This window comes from Patiria miniata, unplaced genomic scaffold (genome assembly GCF_015706575.1).
Source record: "Patiria miniata isolate m_02_andy unplaced genomic scaffold, ASM1570657v1 HiC_scaffold_17, whole genome shotgun sequence".
In the NCBI taxonomy this organism is placed as follows: domain Eukaryota; kingdom Metazoa; phylum Echinodermata; class Asteroidea; order Valvatida; family Asterinidae; genus Patiria; species Patiria miniata.
In genome coordinates this window covers 749,971-774,576 of record NW_024037055.1, presented here as the reverse complement: position 1 = coordinate 774,576, position 24,606 = coordinate 749,971, and the positions used below count along the sequence as shown (strand labels likewise).

At 40.0% G+C, this 24,606-nt stretch overlaps 1 protein-coding gene across 8 annotated transcripts in view; it reads left to right on the top strand.

Annotated features, from left to right (window-relative positions):
• LOC119723313 (ankyrin repeat and SOCS box protein 3-like) overlaps positions 1-24,606 on the top strand; it is a 70,049-nt gene that overhangs the window by 41,627 nt on the left and 3,816 nt on the right. For all 8 annotated transcript variants that reach the window (XM_038193868.1, XM_038193867.1, XM_038193865.1 and 5 more), the window contains 3 exons: positions 5,338-5,583; positions 11,516-11,693; positions 15,966-16,639. In XM_038193868.1, the coding sequence (XP_038049796.1) occupies positions 5,338-5,583; positions 11,516-11,693; positions 15,966-16,639 (1,098 nt within the window). The remainder of the gene's footprint in view (positions 1-5,337; positions 5,584-11,515; positions 11,694-15,965; positions 16,640-24,606) is intronic.

Here is a 24,606-nt window from a genome sequence, read left to right as displayed (position 1 = left end):
CACCTCCACTGCTGCATGTTCATTCCTGCTTGCTGGGCAGCCTGTCTGTCTCCGACACGTTGTTGCCACTCAGGTAACCCAAGGATGCGTTTAACTGCAGCCTTGAATGCAGAGTGTGCCATCTCCGTGCTGTTCAGGAATGGGGAGTAGGGAGGGAGGCGCTTCAGCTGGATCATTGGGTTGGCACCTTCATGGAGTTGGGCTCGCACGTGAGGCCTCGCATTGTCGTATATGAGGTAAATGGGTTCGTCGTCTGGGAAAACTGCATCACACTCTTGAATTGTGTCCGCAAGAAACTCCTCGAATCTCTCTCGCGTCACAGTTTTGAATGCGATTCGGTGGTGCACCAAGCCTACTTCACTAGAAACAGCGAAGGTGACATTGCAATTTCTCCCTCGTTGTCTGTCGACGACTCGTCTTGCAGCGATTCCTCGTGGAGCTCTACCCTGGGAGCGTCGAGTCCAGGCATTATAACCTGTCTCGTCAATGAAGACTAGATGCGCCAGAACACCATGCTGCAGGAACCACTCACCATACTGGACGCGTTGATCAAGAACTTCAGGGGAATTTCTTGCATCAGGGACGTCCTCCACTAGTTTCAGTGTAATCATCATCCCATCCAAGGCCCTGGCTATGGTGTCAGTAGAAACCTGGGGCTTCTCTGGCAGATGCTCACTCAAACTAGCCTTCATTTGTTGAAGTGTCAAGACGGGATTAGCGTCAAGGATGCCTTGCAGATGGTTTCGCATGTCATCATCCATCTTGCTGTGGGTTGCTCCTCCTCTTGCCAGCGTCTCTCGCCTTCCAGTCCTCAAATATGTTGCAACAATTGATCTGGCTGTGGACTTGTTGATGTTCAAATTGACCGCAAGCTCAAGGTAGTCTTGCTCGTTTCCCTCAAAGGCCTCAATCAACCTTTCTCAATCTACCTGGGCCACTCTAGCTTAGCGACCACGAGCTGCCATTTCTAGAAATATGCGTGTAAAACTATAGCGAAAGCTCGTCTTCGAAGTACATCGGCAAAGTGACTCAAGTGCCAAAAAGTGAACCGTATTTATGCCTTCAACATTCTTAAGGAAACAAAAATTTAACAAAGCGTTTTTTAGATTGCACAAATTCCAGAAATGACTGCCCAAAAATGAATTTGAATGACTAAACACACGCCTCAAAAAGCTCCTGCGAATTTGAATGCTGCTTTGTTGAATTGTTAAATTGAATGATTATTTTGTTAAATCGAATGACGCAACAGTACATTTGACTGGTCATAAAACGAAATCGAATGACCCTTTTCAGTAGCATTTGATTTCGCGCGAAATAGAATAGCATAGTGGTTAAATTGGCTGCTCATTTGCCGAAATTGACCGAGAAAACCTATAGTAGAGTCACTAAAATAAACTTTTCAAAAAAATAAAGAATATACCCAAACATGGGAAAAAAATTATTACGCGGCAGGGATTAACAATTTATGCAAAATAGGTATATTTATGGACAAGATTAACGATGGCATCCACCCACATCTTGTTTGTTATGGTTCAAAGAATTGATCTAGCATGGATGCCAGCTATTACAAAAAAATGTCGTCCAAAGTCTAATATTCCACTTTGGCTGGTCCACTATTTAGGACTTTGAAATACTGACTCACTGGTAGTATTGTGCATGCCTGTAGATGTGAGGATTGTGAACATTCAACCAATAAAACAGTAAAAGGCACTGGGTTTCATAGGAAAAGTGTTTAAGACCAGCCAGCCATGTCTTTATTATCCGTTTAAGACCAGCCACGTGACGGGCTCTCGACCAACGGGAATTGGTAATCTGTCTTAGGTATTTATGAATTTTATTTAAACCGTCCCAATTTCAATGATTTTGCATTTAACCCTTTCCAATAACACATTGACTTGGCTCTCCCCAGAATCAAATTGTTTGATCACTTATGCCAAAAGTAGTGATCACTTCATCTTCATCCCACAACTATGGCAAGATAGATCACACAACATTTGCAAATGATCTGTCAGATCACCTTCAGCATGTGTGTCATGATGGAACTGTTGACAAATTCTTGAACGATATTGATAATGCCATCATCACAGTTCTCGACGTACACGCGCCTACGTCATCCTGCTCTAAGCCCAAGTGCCACAGACCTAAGTGGTATAACAACTCAATCGATGAGGCAAGACGTGAGCGTCACCGAGCTGAACGCAAATGGCGTAAGTCAAGATCTCACGCCGACAAATTTGCCTTTGACGCGGCCAAGCGCACCGTCTCTGAAACTCTTGCTTCTGTTAAATGCAGTTTCTACAAGGAATCCTTGACTAAAACAAATCCTAAAATCGTCTTCCGTACCATCAATGAATTGATTGGCAGCATCCCACAAGTACCTACCGTTTCAATCTCACCAACTGCGCTGGCCAACCAATTTAGCCAACGTTTTACGGAAAAGGTAAAGAACATTCGTTTGTTTATTGCTGATTACCATGTCGACGAGCAACTGTCTGTTACCTTGCCGTCTCCAGATTGCCAGTTGTCTGATTTTCATCCTGTCACTTCTGAAAAACTCTTGAAGATTGTTCAGCGATCTACCAATAAATCGTGCCAACTGGATCCAATTCCCACATCGTTACTCAAGCGTCACATTATGACCTTTCTTCCCAAGTTGAATGAGATTGTTAATGCATCCTTACAGTCAGGTGTCTTTCCGGAGAGTCTGGGGGATGCAATAGTAACACCAATCTTGAAAAAGCCTTCATTGGATAAAGAGGATCTTAAGAATTATTGCCCAGTTTCTAACATCCGCTACCTATCCAAAGTCATTGAAACAGTAGTCTGCTCCCAACTCACGCAATACCTGGACGATCACAAGCTACTGGATCCGTTGCAGTCAGCATACAGAGTTGGTCACAGCACCGAGACGGCTCTGCTCAGGGTACACGATGACATCCTCCGCACAATGGACAACAGCAGAGCTGTCTTCTTAGTAATGCTTGACCTCTCTGCTGCTTTTGATACTCTTGATCACGATATCATCCTGCCACGCTTTCGTGATCGATTTGGAATCACTGGAACTGCCCTTCAGTGGTTCTCGTCCTACTTCACAGGAAGAACACATTGGGTTCATGCTGCAGGTGCCAACTCCGATGTCCATCACCTTGAGTTTGGTGTCCCTCAAGGATCTGTTATCGGTCCACGTGCTTTCACCATGTACGTTACTCCTATTGGGGACATCCTTCATCGCATGGAGTAAGTTACCACATGTATGCTGATGACATTCAAATCTACCTGGATTTTAATCCTACCATTCCGTGTGATGCTGAGTGCTGCTTGTTTAGGCTATCCAACTGCATTCAGGATGTTCAAACCTGGATGCTTGCAAACAAACTCATGCTGAATGAAAACAAAACAGACTTTTTAATAGCATCGTCGCCATATCACTCCAAACGTCTTCAGCTACTAACCCTCACGATAGGCAACACAACCATCAATCCTGTCTCATCTGTTCGGAACTTGGTAGTAACCTTTGACAACTCCATGTCAATGAGTCAACATGTCACTGATCTGTGCAGGTCCGTTAACCCTGACAACCCTGAGCCCATCAAGCTCCAACAGCGGGTTTTGCTTGATTTTGGCAGGGTTGGTACCGAACACTGGCCAGTTGGTGTTGGACTTTGATTGACTGGGTACCAAAGGCCCAGGGAGACCCTGTTGAATTTTGTGAGGTTCGGGGCAGAAGGGCATGAGATTTGTGAACACGTTGGAGTTTGAGGGAGTTCACTGGCATTTCTTCGTGGGTATGCTCACCCGCGGTCCTCAGCACAGTTTGTGGTGAAATGTGCATGTACATATTGCTTTATTTTGTTAGGTTTGGTACCATCCCTATCCAATCACTCGACAATGCATAGGCCCATCCATACCAAGTCAATCATACTCCAACAGTTGGAGTTTGGCAGGTTTAGTACTGTTCCCCGTACAAGGCCTGTTGGAGTTTGGCAGTTTTGGTACCAGTGCTTACAGACCTGTATGCAGCTGTTGAAATTTGTTAGGTTTGGTATACTTTCTAGTGCAAGAGCCTAGGGGGTTAGGGTTAACTATCACATACGCAACATCACAATGATCCGCAAATACCTGGACTACGACACCTGTCATTCTGTTGTTCGTGCACTGGTACTCTCATGCCTTGACTACTGCAACTCCCTTCTCACTGGACTTAATCAACACGATCTCAACCGCCTACAAAAACTCCAAAACAAGGCTGCTTGATTAATCATATGAAGCCGAAGTATTTCCCTGCCACACCTCTGCTCCTGGATCTCCATTGGCTTCCAGTCAACCAGCGGATCACTTTTAAGACGGCACTGAACATGTACAAAACTGTATCCAACACTTTCCCACCATACATTTCGGACACATTTGATTTCAGCAAACCCAAACGTGAAGGTCTTCGATCACAATCCAATCTGGTGGTACCTCGATCTTCCAGGAAGTTTGGAGACCATGCATTTTCCATCGCTGGTCCCCGTAGCTGGAACTCACTCCCCATTACTATCCGGAATGCTTCATCTGTAGAGCAGTTTAAGGGACTCTTAAAAACACATCAGGTCAATCGTACCTTCTAATTTGTATTTCATTCTGCTGTAATACATGTATTTATATACTCTTATATTGGATATTCACATTTAGGTTTTTGGTTGCATTCTCCCCTAGCACTTTGTATCCTTTGGAAAAGGCGCTTTATAAATACGGTTATTATTATTATTATTATTTATTATTATTATGCAGAAATCACTAGAGCATGAAAAATGGACCACAAGCTGAGCTCTCCTTTTTTTAACCCAGATTTTCACTGCCAAATCAAAGGTGTGGTGTGTGAAGTTTGTTCCTTGAACTTTACTCTTTTATGTGATGTAAATATGCAAAACGAAAATTTTGCTTTTTTGTAGATCTAGTCCCAGTTATAAAACTGCAAGCAACTTCACCAAATGACGAAATGGCACTCCATACCTCTAATTGTGCGTGGATACTTCTGAAGCACCTTCTTAATTTTGTAATGGTAACACTGTGTAAAAAGCTACATTGTACAATATAAGAATGATCTGAAAACACTCTGGCTGGTATGGTTGATGTATGGGCGGCCAAACATACGGTACATGTACCAACATGCTAGGTTTCTAACAAGCAGTGAATAAATCTGAATTGAGAGTGTTCTGTGTGTGGTTTTCTTGTCCATGAAAGTCACCCATGGTAAGCAAGGGTCAACAGCCGAACTACACCCTCCCCGCATCTTGGAAGAGAATGATGAATTCAAATTCTTGATTCAGAATTATGTTTCCTTTTATCACACAGCTGTTTCAGGCAACCACAAAGACTGTGTTGCCTTTCTCCTTAAGAAAGGGGCAGACGTTCAAAGCCATCTATATGGGGGTTGGTCCCTGCTCCATGAAGCTGCCTGCTGTGGCTTCTCCGATATCCTGCAGCTTCTCCTCAAAGCTGGAGCCACCATTGCTGTAAAGGATGACTTTGGAATCATGCCTGTGTTTACAGCTGCTCAGTATGGCAAACTCGACTGCTTGCGTCTCCTCATAGAAAATGGTAAGGAGGGAACACAATTGGACACTGGAAGTTGGATTTTTGATGCTGAGTCATTGATCTGATAGGCGTTTCAGTTTGATTGCGGAAGAGCAAAGTTATGACTTTTTAGGGGAATAATGAGAGACCAATGTTAATTGTTTGCAAATTAGCAATCACATTGGAAAGCTATTAGCTATGAATGTTTCTCAAATATCCACAGAACGCTTCTCAAAATCTACTGCTGTTGTAACTCCTGAACTTAATTGTGTCCTTTTTGGGTCAGTCAAAATGTATACGCCACAGATGATTGTGTACAGATGACTGTACATGTACATGTACAGCGTGTGTCAATAAAAACGCAGGATTAGAAACAAAAATATTAAGAATATAAACCACCCTATTCATCATAATGTTAACCCTCTTTTCAAAGTACCTTTCCTTCTCTTCACTATGCTTTTTATCCCATCTCATTTGGACAATCCTGTCCAGAGATAGATTACATTGAAGAAGGGTTATAAATTCCAAGCTGGTCTGATTTGTGAAATCACACATACCTAATGAAAGGTTTGAATTCAGTACAGGTGAAAGTATTTGTGGATCACAAAGAAGGACATGTGTGGCAGGATTAGGCATTAATACATGTATGTCAGAGACGACATTCATGATGCTTTGAAACAATGATAGTCCAGTTATTAAATTTAAGTGATACTTATCATCAGTTGTTTCAAAGAAAGTTTTGTTCTGGTTTAATTGTCTTCAGTGCATACCTGCATTGTACATAACTGGTCGTTGTGTTAAGGTCATTGAATCAGACCAACCCACTTCAGAAGGGCTTCACAAAACTTGTCATAACTTTTGAACCAAAAGTCCAAATTCCACCAAACAGAAATCTTGTCAAAGATGAAATTATGGACAATCAAATCCTTATCAAATTAGGCACACCAGTAGCATAATTTTCTCAGAAAAAAAATCGCTTTGAATCCTGCGTTTTTATTGACACACGCTGTACATGTACATCATTTAATAATTGTTGGTATGCTGTTAATTGTATGCTTTATTCAAACATGCATAAGCCATGTTCCCATTGGACCTTTTTGGTTAACTTACCATGCGTTTCCTGTCAAATGAAAAAAATTAAATCTAATGTGGACGGACGGTAAACTAACATCCCTGTTAACTTCACCAGAACCATTTTGCAAAACTTCCAGGCTGAAAGTGGTCACAGAAGATTTCTGTGCAGCCACGATAAGTTAGCAGGGACGTTGAAAAGTCTAATGTGAACAGCCCCATGCTGTAGAACTACTGCAACTGCTATTACATCACTCCACAACCAACAACGACGACATCAGTTGCCCGAAATTTGGTAACAAGCGAATTTGGACATGCCCTGCGGCACCCTTGAAATATAAGGCTACACACCCAGGGGCGGCGGAACCGGGGGGGCTGCCCAAGTGCCCCTTTTGCAGCCATAAATGTGCCCCCTCGAACAGTAAAGTGCCCCTCAAGATACAACAAAAATGCCCTTAAAGTATCTCACTATTTCTTAGAAGTAACGATATCCCAATAATGGTATAGATATTTGTGATAACGAGGAATATGAAAACCAAGTCCCAAAACCCATACAATACGGCCTGAAAATGGGCACATAATGCATATTTAGCATATAATCGTTGGTTTTGAAGAGCGCCCCCTATGTTGGAAGATGGTACCAGCAGGAGAATTGTAAACTCCTCCTCCTAGCCCTGTTCTGGCCATGTCAGCCATGTTCAAACATCTAGTACATCAGCTGGCAGTATTACCTCACAGACAAGATCTTCTGTTTCAGCTGGTTTCAGGATTCATTCATCCGGCCCATTAGATCTCCACCTGAGCCTGAGGTGCTGAACATTGTCAAGAGATTTTTTTTTATAGCAGCAGGCCTTTCAGGGAAGCTTCTGACATCGCAGTATAGTGTTGTTTTCTGCATTTTGTTATGCGAAGATGCTGATGAGTACACGGTTCATCAATGGTTGGCTTCACGTAAATTGGTGGTCAAGTTACCTGGTTTTGCCTTCGCCGATGATGCTTTACTGATGAATGACACAGTCGGTGCCGTACAGCACCATTTCACCGGTTAAACGTGCTTCAGCACAAGTGGGTTAGCGTATAAACCCGCCAAAAATTGAGGCTATACATGTACAGTGGTGTTGATCTAATCGCACCCATCTGTGCACTATTAGGTGATCCGCTGCCAACGTGCACAGAGTTCGGCTACCTGGGATGTAACGTCAGCAACAGTCGCTTTGCTCTGGCATTGGTGGCGTGCCCAAAACTCAATATACCGGTAGTACCGTATGGACCTGTTCAGCAAGCGATTACCTGAAGGTCAAACTATTTGCCGCTTGCATGGAGTCAGTGGTCTCAGCATGGTCTCAGGCGCTGTTCTAGAGCATATATTTTATTGAGGCTACCATGCAGTAGCAGGGATGGATCCAGAAATGCATGCAAGAAGGCATGCTGAGATGAAGACCGTTTTTTCCCTCCGAACACCTAGGCCTCCGGGGGGGGGGGGGGGGGGGGGGGGGGGGGGGGGGGGGGGGGGGGGGCTCATACCACATTATCAGTGGGGAGCGCTGATCAAATCCTACAATCATGTACACTAATATTACCTTATAATTAATTAATCGTGTACAAATTACCCTTTCTCACAACTATTTTTTCGGGGGGTAGAGACAATTCTCATGTGACGTCACCTAATATTGCCTACTGCCATTCTTTTTTAATGGGGTTTTCTTTTTTTCGGGGGGGGGGGGGAATAGACAAAATGTGGGGAGTGGGGGGGCTAAAGCCCTCTCCCCCTAGACACTAGATTCTAGGAGCTAGATTCTAGAGGCTCTGTGGTGCGATCTGAGGCAATTTCTGACCTCTTAAGCCAATTTTTGTTTAGCAAAAGTCCATCGTTTAAACATAATTTTCGAGTTTGGAGCCATGGAATCAGCTACTAGGTAGCCTTGACCAAGGCTATCAGCTTGTTCCCATACGAGCTTGTTCCCGCTACCGCACACCGCACGGGCCGCGACACAACCACGAGTTGTACTATACCGTTAGCCCCAACGACCCTTGCATGTGCTTTGTGTGCATGTACGTACGCCCCACACACACTTCCGCGAACAGCCGAGGCGAGGCGGAAGATAGCCTTGACGCAATCGTGGCGAATTCCTTATGTGTTTCTTTATAGTTTCGACCGAAATCGGCCGAGAATTTCTGATGCGCATATATTACATGATATCCTATCAAAGCCCGTAAACTTTGACCCGCAACATACATATTCATGATCCCGCAAATTTCTGTATACACCACGTACATGTATGTTCAATCACATCCAGTTTTATTACAAAGAAATGAAATATGCCGCTATATGAGTGAACAATTGTTCAAACTGATACTATTTCCAATGTATTGCGAATCGGACAGTTCAAGAAGACAGTCCGCCGACGTTTATTGTCGGTGCAACAGCGTACATTATCACGCCGCTACCTGCCCGTGCTATTCTGCAGACAGAGAATGTAGGGAACAGGTCAACTCGGACCCAGGTCAAATCGTACCCATTTAATCGAATGCAGGTTAACTCGTATCTATAAGTCATGTACTTCGCACCTGTATGAATTAACTGCAAGAAACGAGCTATTGACTTTGGGATGAAAATAGACGAAACTGTCCGGTACATGGTGAAAAAAAACTCCCTGAATTCATGTGCAACATAATCTCATACGTACGACATATGTATTTTAACGCGTACGTACGAATTGTATGTCGTACCTACGACATACGTACGTACAACATGTAAGTCGTAGGTATAACATCGTACGAGATACAAGTCGTTCTCACAATTTATATACGACATAATCGACGTAATTTATATACGACATAATCGACAAACAAGTCGAACATATTATACGAGTTAAAATTCATATTTTGTACACACGAGATATTAAGTCGTACTTATAGATGACTTTGTCGTATGCGACATATATCGTACCCTGTCGACTCGACATACGCACAACATATATGTCGTACCGGCACCTGTCGACATTATGTCATATGTTTGATATTTCATACCCTGTCGACATATATATATCGTACCCTGATGATATATTAGTCGTACCCTGTCGACATATGTCGTACCTTGTCAATATATTAGTCGTACATACGACATATAACTAATAAGTTGTTCATACAAGTTAAAATCAGTCTTACGGAATAAGTTTGCTGAAGGAGAGATAATTTTTTCCCATATCCCCTTGACAGCTAAGAAGTATTATAACACCTCACCCACAGATTCTGTGTCTTGATTGGCCGAGAGCGAGTCACATGATACTTTCTATTTTTGTGCTATCTTTCCGTGCACGGCCAAAAGTACTATACCCGTAGCAACCAAATTACTATACCATTAGCAACCAAAGTACTATTTCCACGGCGCGGTATTTGTGTGCAAAATGCATGCTGGTGTGCACGTTGCGCGCAGCGCGTTTTGTTCCAAAGAGAGCGCGCCACAGAGTTGGGTTCAAACATGTCGGGAAGGGGTAGTTTGGAAGAGAGAAATACATTTTCCACCAATTTTGTATTGAAATTGAAGTTTATTTCAAATGTATTCAGATTTAAATAATTTAAAATATTATAACCAAGCAGAATCTGTGGGTGAAGTGTTATAAAACAAATATTGAATGCTTTTTCTCGTGGTGAAGTAAAACTAGCCTCCCTCGGTGATCCATGGAGCATTCTATTTTCCCTCGGCTTCGCCTCGGGAAAATAGAATGTCCATGCATCACCTCGGGAGGCTAGTTTTACTACACCACTCGAAGCATTCAATATTTGTATAATACCCCCCAAAAGTCAGCGGTAGATATACTCAATAGTGTGAGCGTTTTGTTTTTTTGGCCGCTGAAAGAGAAAGTGCAGCGTGTCTTACTGCATGGTGCCAGCCGGGCTGGTGCCTACAGTGGACGACCCCAACGTGGCCTCTGTGCACGGTGACATCGTTTTTGCCGGCGTGCGGTTTGTACCGTTTGCCATGTTTTTAAGGTCTAATTTTTCATCCTTTTCATTTCATTTTCTACCAAAACTATGTGTAACTTTATAAATATTATTCTACTATTATTTAAGATTTTAAGGGGGTGTTTTACAATAATTATTGTTACCACAGGCCGTCTGGTTTATAAACCTTTGGTCGTATTATGCAATTTAATAAATATTCATTTTTTTGTCAGCCGTTATCCAATGAGAGAAGACTATTTACCATAGCGCGTACTAATTATCATATTCAGCATACACGGTTGCGTCAAGGCTATCTTCCGCCTCGACTTACTGTACGGCTGTTTGCGGAAGTGTGTGTGGGGCATAAGTACATGCACACAAAGCACATGCAAGGGTCGTTGGGGCTAAGGGTATAGTACAACTTGTGATTGTGTCGCGGCGCGCGCGGTGTGCGGTAGCGGGAACAAGCTCGTATGGCAACAAGCTGATAGCCTTGGTCAAGTCTAGCTACTAGGTTACATTTTTTATTTGGGGATGAAAAAAGTGGGGGGGGGGGGAACAAACAATGTGATATCCCTCCACTTTAAAAGTGGGGGGCTGAAGCCCTCTCCCCCTAGACGCTAGATTCTAGACGCTCTGTGGTGGCAATTTCTGACCACTAATACTGAAACCTGGTTATTACCTCAAGCCTTATATGGATGTGTGTGTACTACAGTCGGAAGATATACAGTGGAATGCTACTATAACAAACACCGCTGTAATGAACATTTGGCCCACCGTGTTCCTTATAGTGGCATTCTAATGTAGTAAAATGTTAATATTTAATCCCAAGATGTACATATTGCTGTGATGTCACAATGCCAGATATCACTGCATTTGTAACAAAAGCAAACAACAAGCATCTACTACCTTTGTTTTGCCATGCATTTTCTTTCCACAGGGGCTGACCCAAATGCAAGGGCAGAGGATGACGCTACGCCACTCTATCTAGCAGCACAGGAGGGATATCCACATTGTGTAGAGTACCTACTGAACCATGGCGCCAAGGTAGATATACCTACAAAGACTGCTGAAGGATTCCGGCCTATACATGTTGCAGCTTATAGAGGACACATAGAGTGAGTTTCACAAATAGTCATTTAGAGCAAATTGACATATTGATTTTTTAAGTATTAAAATATATCTGAATAAAATAAATTTGATGCATTGTAATTGAAGTGCACCGGTGCATTTCCTTTTGTAAATTTTTCACTAAATTTGAAAAGACTACATGGCATGTAATTTGTAAAAATCAAATTTCAAGACATCTTTGATGTTCCATTTGTACCCGTTTCAAATTGTTCACTTTAGAAAGACTATCAAACCCACCCCTACTCATAAACCGAGAGACTCATCAAACTCTGGGTAAAAGCTACACAAAATATCATCTTATAATTACATTGTACCCTGCATAATCTCACAAATTTGATAGGCTTCGCCGACTTATGTCATTGAAATTAATATCTGCATCTTTTCTGCCTCTTTTTGCTTTGTGCCATGTCTTGTATAAACTCAACAAGTTACTTAGAGGATGTTGAGGAGGGATTAGCCCACACATACTAAACAAGCTATCGATAGCTTGGTAGTTCAACTGCTCATGTGCACAATGATAATGGGTCACAGGTCATTTATTTATTTATTTATTATTTATAAGAAAATTTCTCAGACACGAGACAATTCAAATATAAGACAGTTTTAAAATTCTGTTACATAAAAATTGCTAGAAACGACAAAAAAGAAAAAAAAAGAACAGACTACAAAAGGTTATTACACACGAAACAATCAAACAATCACATTAAAACACATTCGACATTAAATTGAACTATATGCAGGCCTGAGGGATTGCCTAAAAAGCTATATAAAAAGCTTGTCATTCAGGATAATTTAATGTTCATTGAAGGCGCATGAATGAACAAGGAGAGGGTCGTACAACGCACGCGAGTTAATTTACGAGCATTAATGGGTGTTCGCATAACATTGTGGTTACAAAAACCAATTGACCCGGACTACTTCATCCAGACACCAAACCGGCTCATAACCTCAGTCCTTGAATACTGGTGTTGATATATACTTGTGATGCATACTGATTACATTATGTCACCTTTTATGGTGAAAAAGGTTTCATATACTTTATACAGTTTTTCAAATAAAAAAGTAGTCAAATGCCAATATGCTTCATCTATGTTGAGGAAATCGAGAGTAGCAGATATACTCAGTAGGGCCCTCACTTTCACAGGAAGAACTAAAGATCAATGCTAATTTGAAGATGTCAGCCATTCACTCCCGGGTTCCCGACAATCCTGATGCAGTCAACATGTCCCTGGGCTGGAAAAAAGGAAGGGGGAGTCGGTTACAATTGGGATGATGGAGGATTTGAGCTAATACACCAAGTTTTAAACATTTCATCATCTTTTTAGACTCCATGTCTGTCAAAATAAGGTTTTACTCCATGCCTTCATTTTCAATATTTTATAATTGTAAATACATCTTTAGAGGGTGAGCATTTTTGTAGCTGTCTCAACTTCCTCCCTTTCCTTACTTCCAAGCTCTGTCTGCTCTGCAATATAAACAAAACCTGCACACATTTGTGTGTGTGAGTTTGTTTCTGCATAGGGGGACATTGAACAAAAGAGGACAATAGGGTCCCCAATTCCTGAAGGTCCCCAATTTACGATTGTACAAAACATATGGGAGGTCTTCCTAACAAAGTTGAAGTCCAAACAAAAGAGGGACAATAGGGGGTCCCTGATTGCAGGCAAATACCCACCGGTGTGTGTGTGTGTGTGGATTAAAAACAATACTGCATTATGACTCAGGAGTCAGAACTACATGTTTGCTATAAAGTCCAGATGAAACACCAGTTTTATTCTTTTAGCAGATTAACAGGGACATGACTCAAAGGATACTGTCATTCAATTACGTATTGTGACCAATTTATTTTATTTCTAATAGAAATATAGTTATGTTAAGGAATTACAAAGTATATAAAGGAAGGCACTCTTCCACCATCAGGATTACTGCTGCTTTTGGCCCATAAATGTGTCTCAAATACTGCATTCATTCGTATTGTGAGCATGAGAGCTACAATGTATGTACTAAATTAGATATACAGGGTGAGTAAACAAAAACGAAACCCAAATGTCAGGACTATTGTTTTAGTGATGTTCTGCATGTAGCACTTTCAAAATCTAGGATATAAAAGCCCAATTAATAAGCTTTCTCTTAGTACAAGAATCACTAAAATCACTCATGCACTTTTCAAGTTACGGAATTTTAAACACAACCACCGTTTTAAAGTTCTGTCCACGCATCACAAAAAAAGTGTGCGTTCTTTCAGCAAAACAAAAACAATTCACACACATCCCTGTGTGATTTGTTTTCGTTTTGCTGAAAGAACACTTACCTTTTTGTATGCATATCATTCCGAAGTAGGAACCATTTGCTCAATGCTAGCATTAGGCCCTATATTTAAATTTATAAATATTCAGGTTTAAAATGTTGAAGTAGCCCTCCCCGGGGTTAAGGGGTGTGTTCCAAGTTGTATTAAAAAACAAATGAAATGAAATGAAATATATTATGGGAGAGAACAAAAGGACAGTGAAAGGGTATCAATGTGATGTAGACTTACATACCACGCATATAATAAATAATACCGAAGTTCCGATTATTATTATACGTGTAATGGTACCATTAAGGAGACACGTTCATAATTTCTTCACAGGATGGGAGACATCGGTCATTAGGGACACATTTTCATGTCTCCCTAATGTCACAGCCCCCCTTTAGAGCCAAAATGTTATGGTCGCAATTAGATTATAGTTGTTGCTTTTGGTCTAATTAGTAAACATACTGAAATTCATGGAAAAAAAGACAAGGGAATATTGGGTTAGAGCTCATTTAAGTTTGAAAAATTTTGTGCACAAGTCTATGGGGATGGCTCCCAAATGTCCAATCCAGGGTAATGATTACACGTGTAATGGTACCATTAAGGAGACACGTTATCGTAATTTCTTTGCACGATGGGAGACATCGGTCAGTAGGGAGATATTTTCATGTCTCCCTAATGTCACAGCCCCCCTTCAGAGGCAACATTTTAGTCGCAATTAGATTATATTTGTTGCTCGTGGTCTAATTAGTAAACATACCAAAATTCGTGGAAAAAAGACATGGGAATATTGGGTTAGGGCACATTTAAGTTTGAAAAATTGTGTGCACAAGTCTATGGGGATGTCCCCCAAATGTCCAATCCAGGGTAAGTATTATTATTATTATGTACATGTACGTGAACGGTACATACAGAGAAAGTACACTTATGTATAATAATGTTACATTGAAAACTTATAAAATGAAACCTTACTTTTCTCATATTCAAACAGTTTCTCTGTTCCATAGTATTTAGTCATCACACTGTCTGTGGCATCCTTTATCATTTGTCAAGAAAGACAAGTTTGCAGTAACAGGGCAAAACTGAAAAATTACCCACTAAATTGTAGCCTGTTTCGAAGTTGCGACACCTCTTACTTTTGTGGTACACGACACGGACAGACAAAAATTTGGCAGCAAATGATTGTTTTCCTCACTCAAAGGTTAACAAAAGTGATTTCCAGGGCCTAAAATTCTTGTTGGTGTGGAATGAAAAATTAAACAAAGCAATTCGAGAGTGATGTTGACCAGTACTTCAGAGAGTCGAACCAAGACGGTGGGCTGCCATGTTTGTGTGTCCCATTGGCGGATCCAGGGAGGGGAGGGGGGCAATGGGGGCCATGGCCTCCCCCCCCCCCACTTGCCCTCCTATGATGAGAAAATTGACTAGTCTGCTAGCTGCCTTCCATCCTCCCCACACCCCCCCCCACCCCCCAAAAAAAGTTTAAATTTTTTTTATTCATTTTCAGGAAATAAATTAAAACGTTATGTATTTCCCTTTTAGGCCAACATCTATGCATACATAGAAACCAAGAATTGGAAAATGCACTTAATGTCTGGTTTTGCGATAATAGTTTATGCGCTACAACTTGACAGTGATGCAAAGTATGCAGACATAAATAACTTTTTATACCGTAAGTCACTGCAAACATATTTCACACATTTTTGGGACTCGAGTGATAGCCTTTGACTGAGTTGAGTCTTCTGATGAGAGAAGCTTGCAGTGATTCAGTCAAGTCAAGCCAGTTACCCGTTGGGATTTGAGTTGCCAAAAATTGTGATTCAGGTCAGACTCAAGTCATCAACTCGAGTTTTTATGAATGCCATTGTAAGACCAAACTGTACTATTCATGTTTTAACATTCAGAACACCTTGAGTGAAACAAGTAATCTTTGCTTGTTCTTTTTTTTTTCTATTACTTTGTCAAGGTGTTTGAAGTTGCTGCTTCCACCAAGCTTCTCAGTGCTTGAACAAGGCAAGTTTCCAGGGGAGTGGGAAGGGTTACTCACTCCTCTGCAGCTGGCTGCAAAGGGAGGCCATAACCAGGTCATAAGGATCCTGTTGGAAGCAGGATGTGACCCTGACTGTGGTGTCAGAAACCCCTCAGCAGAAACTAAAGAGACACTACTGCAGATGGCCCAGATGTTGGAAATCGACCCTCCACCATTTCACTGTGCAACTCTGAGTGGGCACTACAGCACAGCTGAACTTCTGTTGGATTCTGGAGCATGTATTTGCCTATCTTCCAGCAGCTTCTGCTTGCTGACAATGTTCAGAGATGACTCAAAGGCTCTTGAAATGCTCCTTGACCATGGCGGACAGGTTGATTGCAAGCATATCATCTCAGATCTGTTTCGTAAGCTTTTTCCATTGCATATCCTTGGCATACTGATTAACAGAGGACTGCGGCTTTGTTTCAACTGTCGAGCACAACACAGCTTGTGTCCTAACATCAACTCTGCCGTGTCTGGACTACGTGACTCTACAGTGATTAAATTGATAAAACTAATTTTCCACTATGTTGATAGACTGAGCCTGTGTGAACACAGCACCAAGCACCTTCAAGAGTTAGGCTGCTACTACAAAGTCATCTCATTGACTAGTAAGTTTTTGGAAATATAATCATCTCATGTTTATTGGGAATTCATTTTCTGCGTATTGTCAGCTTTAAAGGCTTTTTACACAGCCTTACAAACATGCACATGCACATGCCCCCACTCCTCTTGATAAAGTTGGGGTGTATTCCCCCCCCCCCCCCCCACCCCCACTTTCTCTGGCACCAACATAACAATTGTAGGCTTACATGGATATTTGATTCTAGCTGATTCATTTTATGCAGAGTTGAACAAAAATAGTTGAACTAAAAAAAACCAAGATTTTAAATCTTTGGGGTTTGTTTCTTGTCAAGTGCAATAATGGATCAAATGTTGCATTGATATGAAGTCTGGGAACAGACAGGGTAGAAGGCTATTTTTCTGGCCATTGTTAATATACGTTCCCATGATTTAATAATTTCTTTCCTATGATTTACTCATTCGTTCCCACAAATTGCCCATAATTTGCAAAATCGTGCCAATGATTTGCAAGAGACCTGATACATCTTTACGATTTACTTATTCAAGGTATCATGTTAGCTGTTGAAAGCACAACATGGCCAATCAGAACACCAGCACTCTTTAGGTGAAGAGATTCGTAACAATTGTGAAAATCATTAGCATATCTGGGAACAAGTTACAGCCACAATCATGGGCACGCTTTTAACATGCAAATTTGGCTGTTTAAAAAAAACTTCAGTGTACTTCTGAGGTCTTTCATCCAAAAACCTGACAATGTGGCATGAAATAAAAGTTGTAGAAGCTAGGCATAGCACAAATAAAATAAACAATTTCAAAAACGTTGTTTTCATGGAACTTTTCGGTGAAAAAAAAAGAGAAAAAAAATAGGATTTTAAATGTTACATGCATGTATACACAATTTAAAATTATTTATTTACCAAGGAAAGAATTTAATAACCTACAGTGTAGTAACAGTTCATAAATGGAACTCTTAACCTTCTGGTACTTTCAAAGACTAGGCTCTCATATTGTGTGATGAATTCTTTATAAGCTATTGTAATTTAATCTGTTATCTGTTATGTCCACACCAAAAGATTTTGTTTTCTTTTTGAGTGGTCGGGCACAACCCGACCACTCTTTGGATTTGTTGCGATTAATTGGCAAAATGCGTAAAAGCCTTTCTTTTTGTTCTCATTTTTTTTTTTTTTTTTTTGGCTTCTTCTTTTTGTTGCCTAAAACCCATAGACTTTGTGCACGGTTTTTCTCAACGCCACTTTTGGCATTAATCTTTGTCATACATCATTCAAAGTTAGCATAAGCATAGTCCCTATAGCAAAGATGTGTCCCGAAGATTGACGTCATCGACTAATTTATTATAGATTTTTGAATATTTAATTTTTTCCATAGACTTTGTACACAGAAATTTAAAAAAAAATTGTCGATTTGCAAAGAGCATTTTTGACTCTTTGCCAGTAATTCATTTACACCAATCTTTGTCCAAGCAAAGACCCTAATTTAAACAACATTGTGTAATGATGACGTCATGATGACGTCATCAGGTGTGTATTTATAGGCAATTAAATTGTGACACTTTTAATATTAAAAAATGCATAAGAATCAACCGTACGCGTCCGCAGCATTCTGTTGCCGGCAAGTGGTAGAGTGGGTTGAGGTCTTCATTTCATTCAGTGTGCGTGCAATCACGTGACCCTTGCTTCCGGTCGAAAAAGGCCCAAACCGGAAGTGGCTTATTATTTGATAATGGTAATAGAAATGAACTTGCTTTCAACGATGTTAGTCTCTTGGCCGATAGAATTCTTCAAATCATCTACCGATGACGTCATGCAATCTTCGAGCGCCCTCTAGCGACAAGTTGAAAATTAGCAAAAATGTATTTTGAATAGATGTCTGTGGCGAAGTTTGTCGGAATCGCCTAAATATTGGTGTATATGATGACCTTGACCCACTTAAGACGTGTGCGAAGTTTTAGGCGAATGACGTCATCAGACCGGAAGTTATAATAAAAAAAACCTTTTTCATTTGAAAATTCCTGAAAAATCAACCATGGCAGATTTTATATTTGTTTTTACTTTAATTGTCAATTGAAGGGTAGGTCTAAAACATTTCAAAGTTTCGAGGCGATAAGCGAATTCGAACATACCCTGCGCACGCTTAAAACTTCACGTTGACAATACCTCTGCTTCAAAACATGCACAGGACAGGACGTCCACAATGTACATGTACATGCACGTACGTTGTACATAGGCACATACATCGTATGTCAGTCAGCCTGCAGCGCACGTGTTGCTGAGGTAAAATCCTGTCCACAGTGACCGTTTTAGCCGATTTTCGGCTAACTTTGACAGATTTTATGTTCATGCATGCGCATAGACAGGGACGTATTATAGCACTCTTGGCATTAATCTTTTTCAGATATCATTGAAAGTTGGCATAAGCATAGTCCCTATAGCCAAGACGTGTCCCGAAGAGTGACGTCATGGTGACGTCATCAAGTGATTTATTATGGATTTATGAATAATTAATTTTTCTCATAGACTTTGTACACAGCTTTCTCCACAAGTCTTTCCCTATACAACACTGATATATCTTACTGAGTAGTTCTGAACTTCGGCTGAGAATTACTATGAGAAGGAAAAAGAAATCGTATTTTTTTACGCCTTTCATTTGATTGAAAATATTCCCAAGAGTTAGAATAGCAAGTAATATTTTATAAAAATGTTTCAGTTGAAAGGAAAATCACGCATTTAAAGGTGCAGTTTTTCTGCTGTGGGATTTTTAACCTATTGACTTTGTACACATTTTCAAGCCACCATTTTCATATTTTGGCGATCTGGAATCGTCATCAAAGTTACAGCCAAGAAAGACCCTCATACAAAAATTATGCCAAGACTATGACGTCACGATGACGTCATCACCTAATTCTTTATTGATTTTTGAAAATTTACCTACATATTGTGAAGTCTTATATCTACAGAAATGTAAGTCCGATTGGGTTGGAACTTGGTATGTGGCTATACCAGGATGTGTTATAGATTAAAAATGAGGTGACGTCATGATGACGTCATCCTGAGATTTTATATGAATATTTATTTGTTTGGACCTTTTAGCCATATCTCCCGAACGCAACATGCAAAATGCAAAATTCTTTTTTGCATTTGGTCTGTTATGTAATAGCTATTCGCACAAAACTTGAAAAATGTGTGACGTCATCATGACGTCATCAAAATGCGATTTTGCAAAACTCATATAAGGAAAGGTCCAATTGTCATGAAACTTGGTGGGTAGTAGTTAATCATACTAGTATGCAAAGTTCGAAGTGACGTCACGATGACGTCATCAACAAATTTAAAAATATTTGTCGATTTTCAAAGTGCGTTTTCGACTCTTTGCCAGTAATTTATTTAGATCACTCTTTGTCCAAGCAAAGACCTTGTGCACATGCACATACATCGTATTGCCGAGGTCAAATCCTGTCCACAGTGACCGTTTTAGCTGATTTTCGGCTAACTTTGACAGATTTTATGTTCATGCATATTCAGGGCATATTATTGATTAAAAAAAATCATAATGCGGAAAAGCCCTATGTTCTGTTGCAAACAGACATAGACCTCTAGTCTTTCTTTCTTTCTTTTTTTTTCCGAACAATACTTCTCCGCAGGTTTTCTCTTAAACGGTATATGGTATGAACTTGTAACTTTCAATATATATCGACCCTCATCCGAAGTGGCGCATATTACTCTGACGTCATGATTACGTCATCAGGTGTCAAATTACAAGTGATTTTATCTGAAAAAGTGACCAATTACTTTCACCTTTAACTCTTGAACTAAACAATCAATGATGTTTGTATTCGGTAATCAGATAGACCATTAATCGCTTAACATTTTTTGTCGTGTACGTGAACTCGCTTGACCTTTACTTCTGGGTCTACCGGAAGGTCAAAATTAGGTGAATTCAAAATGAAGACGTTAGCCTGACATCAAAACAAGCAACATTTCTTCCAAACTGTTCACGGCATGATCACAAACCTTGTGTGAACTTGTACCATGCTACGAAGATGTTACAAATTTTGTTACGTCATCATGACGTCATCAGGTATCAAATTACAAGCGATTTAAGGGCAAATTTTGACAAAATAGTTTGCGTTATATCTTTTGAACTAAATAGAGTAGCGTATTCGTTTTTCCGTGAGGTTGTAGACTACATTTTGTGTTCCCAGACACAAAACCGCTTGACCTTTACTTCCGGTGTTACCGGAAGTGCAATAAAAACTGAATACATGTATAACTCAAAAGCGGAAGCATTTTACTACAGACACATATATTATGAAAGTGTTTAGTGAGGAATTCCAGACACAAAAACAGTGTGATGACGTCATCATCCAAAAGGGCGCCCCCTAGCGGCACATAAAATATTGTTTCTTTTCTTTACTTTTAAAACCATAGGTTCAAATTTTACCAAATCGACCCTTGATATTCTTTGATTAACCACAAATAACTTGGCAAGGTTTCTAATTCATGACGTCATCAGACCGGAAGTTACTTTGCCAACGATCATATTTTTAATTTAATTCTATCATTTGATCCATTTCGTATATCTTGGCCCAAATAATGATACCCTTACAATGTTCACCTTTTGCTTCTAAATACTGTGACATCATCAAAACGGAAGTTCGGTGTTATGATTCACCAAGTTGTCATTCAATTTAGCGCCTAGCTCATTCCATTTAGATTGAAATTGAAAGATCATGCAGATCGTCATTCAACAATCAAAAAGAATCATTCAGTTTCACTATCCGAGCAATCTATCGCATTTTAGCTTCACTCGTCCCTGTAAAAGATGCAGTCAAATTAAAAGTATCGCGTTGTTCATTCAATTTCGTCTGAATCACTAGCAAGGGTTGATCGTGCATTCATTTTCATTAAAGGGCAAACATATTTCACATTTTGTCAAGCATTTTTAAGACTAATTCCTACATGTAAAATTCTGAATTATCTCGGCGTAAATCATATCTGATGTCTTCAATCCGTAAATGCACCCCTCTCTTTCTTAATTAAAGGGGCCGTGCAATTCATTTATAAAGGAATACATTGTGCGCAACTTTCTACTACTCTGAAATGTATGAAAACTATTTTGACATCCTTTATTGGTTAGTTTTATTGCAAAGTGCACGTCTTAAACATTTACAAGTTCCCATGCTTTTCCGAACTACTGAGCCCGCTGTTGCTTTGATGTGAGTTCAGGTAGACACTGTTCAGTTGAGGGGTTTAAATTATTCACCCAAAATTTGCTAATTGAAACCATTTGTGAGAAAGGATTGCTCATTACCTCATGTACTGACACAACAAAGAATCATCAAAGAAAAGAAATTTATGATAGCAAAATATCCAAAATTCTAGCAACTTTTTGTGCTGAAATAGCCAGTAAACATTTATCTCCCCGGAATGACATCGAAGTTTTGCTCATGAATATGGAACTTTGCATCAGCATAAAAAGGGAGAAGGCACCCAAAAAACCCTTCAACATGGAAAAATTTGAAACTTAAAATTAGGTTAAATGTGACACAAAGATGTGTTTCAAGGTTTGCATTGACAAATTACTTTGCATGCCCCCTTTAAAGTAGTGTTCGGTCAGACACACGCAAAATAGAAAACATTTAAGAAATCACCCAAGAGAAGTGTTACCGATGGTACAACCATTGCCAAACGTACATGCCCTGATGTCTTGCACGTCAAGAACTCGTTAACGTTAAAAGAAGCCCCTTGATCAAATTTTAAACATGTAGAAAAGAGATTACGGTATCTTAGCCCTTTTCATTTCATTATTTTGGTACATATTGTATCCCTCATATCAGTTAACTTGTTGCATTGTAAATTTTGCAGTCACCAACATTTTTGGGGGAAAATTAACCTCGTAGCAAAATAGGAAAATGTATCATTAAAACATCTTATTAATTGGAATGACCAAACGATGAAAGCGATTGCCCATAAACGAATAAGAAACGAAAAGCATGGCAATACGCTATAAGCGCACCGACGTTCGATAATTTGAATGCGTCAACCGTAATAAGGTAGCAAAGACTTAATTTAAGAATGCTACAAGGTAAGTTTTGAATGCACCAAAACGAAATAGAATGCCTAAAACGAAAGCGAACATTCTGTGCAAAATCTTGGCTGCCTAGAAATGAAATTGGATGCCCCAAAATGAAAAAGAAACCCCAATTTGATCGCATGTTCAAAACTCACGCGAAATTGAATGGCTGATAATGAAAATGATTCGAAAAATTCGGATATTGGCCGGAAAAACCTAGAATACATTCACTTATATTTTCAAAATTTTCATACATTTTTTAACTTCAGAATGAACATCCACTCCAAACTAAATCAGTATTCACTTCCCGTTTTTGACTAATGACGTTATCAAGCCAGAAATAACTTGTATGTGTACATGGAATGTTTACTGAAATTTAATTGATTGTCCTGGAAAGGATTTAATTTCCTGATCCTTTGTTCTTACATAAAAATATTCATAACTTAACTGGACAGTGTTTCATAAAATAGTTGTCTACCCGACCACTCTGCGTTTGTTACAACAAACGCGAATCCCTAGTTCTTTTTATTTTTCAACTTTGGCAGCAGTTTCCTGGACATGTACAAACACTTCCGAATCCACAAATAAGACCCCAGCTCCATTTCTTATGTCACAAGAAAAAATAATCGCATCTCTGTCACAACTGAAATTTTGGTGTCCATTTATGAACAACAGTTCATCTGTTATTAACCCTCCAACTATTTATTCAAGAGGTCACAAACGGTCAAAATTTCATTCCTCACCTCCTGGTATACTGTGAACAAACCAGTGCGGGTCATGACCAATATTGACCCAAGTAATAACAAGGCTCACAATGCATGTTTTCATAGGAGGGCTTTAATAAGGTAAGTTGTTGCGGTAAAAATCTGTCAAAATCTCTTACAACCCCACTTCACCGTTGGAATCCCTCAGTCTCCTGAAGACAAGCAGAGATGTCCGAAACGTTGAGTACCCTCCTGTTCTTTTCAGAACCACACATACTCACAAAAGAGATTTTGCCACACGGTGCTACCGCAGCCACTTACCTTATTTTACCCTTCACCATGCAAACCTTTAAATCTCATCAACTGCTTTTCCTGTCAAGAGGGTTGTATAAAATAAAACCCAATGTACAGTGAAAGTTTAAAGTCCAGTCTATCAATCCACTATATAAAGACTGCCCTTAAAGGGGTACTAGGTCCTGAAATTCCCCAAAATTTCATGTTTTGGATTGTTTACTTATCAAATTTCAAACATCTGGTTGAAAGGAAACCAACCTAATGTACCATTCCTGAGAAAAGATATACACGTTGTGTGTGTCTTTTCAGTACCGTGCTCACGAACAGCCGGCAGCGATGACCAATCACCAATGCATAAAATATGGTTTCTTGCACAGTGAAAGGCGAACACTTCACGGATGAAATCACAACTAGCACCCAAACAGCTTGACTTTTTGGGGTCGCAAAAGGATAATTGTGTGCATGTGCTTTCAGATAAACATCATTTCGTTCAAAGCGAGTTTTGTAGCCCAATTGTGCTGTTCCAGGATGCAGTGTCCCTTTAAGTATTAGGGGGAAAGAGGATGACATAATCATCTTTCGTGTCCATGTTATGAACATCAGACTACAATGTACAAACAAAAGAATGTCTTGTTGAGCACCCAGCTGTGCTTAGATTTGGTGGAAAACTACTTTGTAGGAGGTTTTCGTATGTCTTAACAATCCCTGTTAATGTTGTTGTCAAGAAACAGAAATGGTAAAAGTAGTCCAAGATTTACCCTGTTGTTCTTAGAGGGCAGTGATATAATTTTCTCACAAAGGATAGTTATTTTAGAGAAAAGTTTCTGCAGCATTTTGGAACTGGGATACAGGTGAAGCATGACAATTCTCTTCATAAAGCTGTATATCAGCACTAAATGAGACAC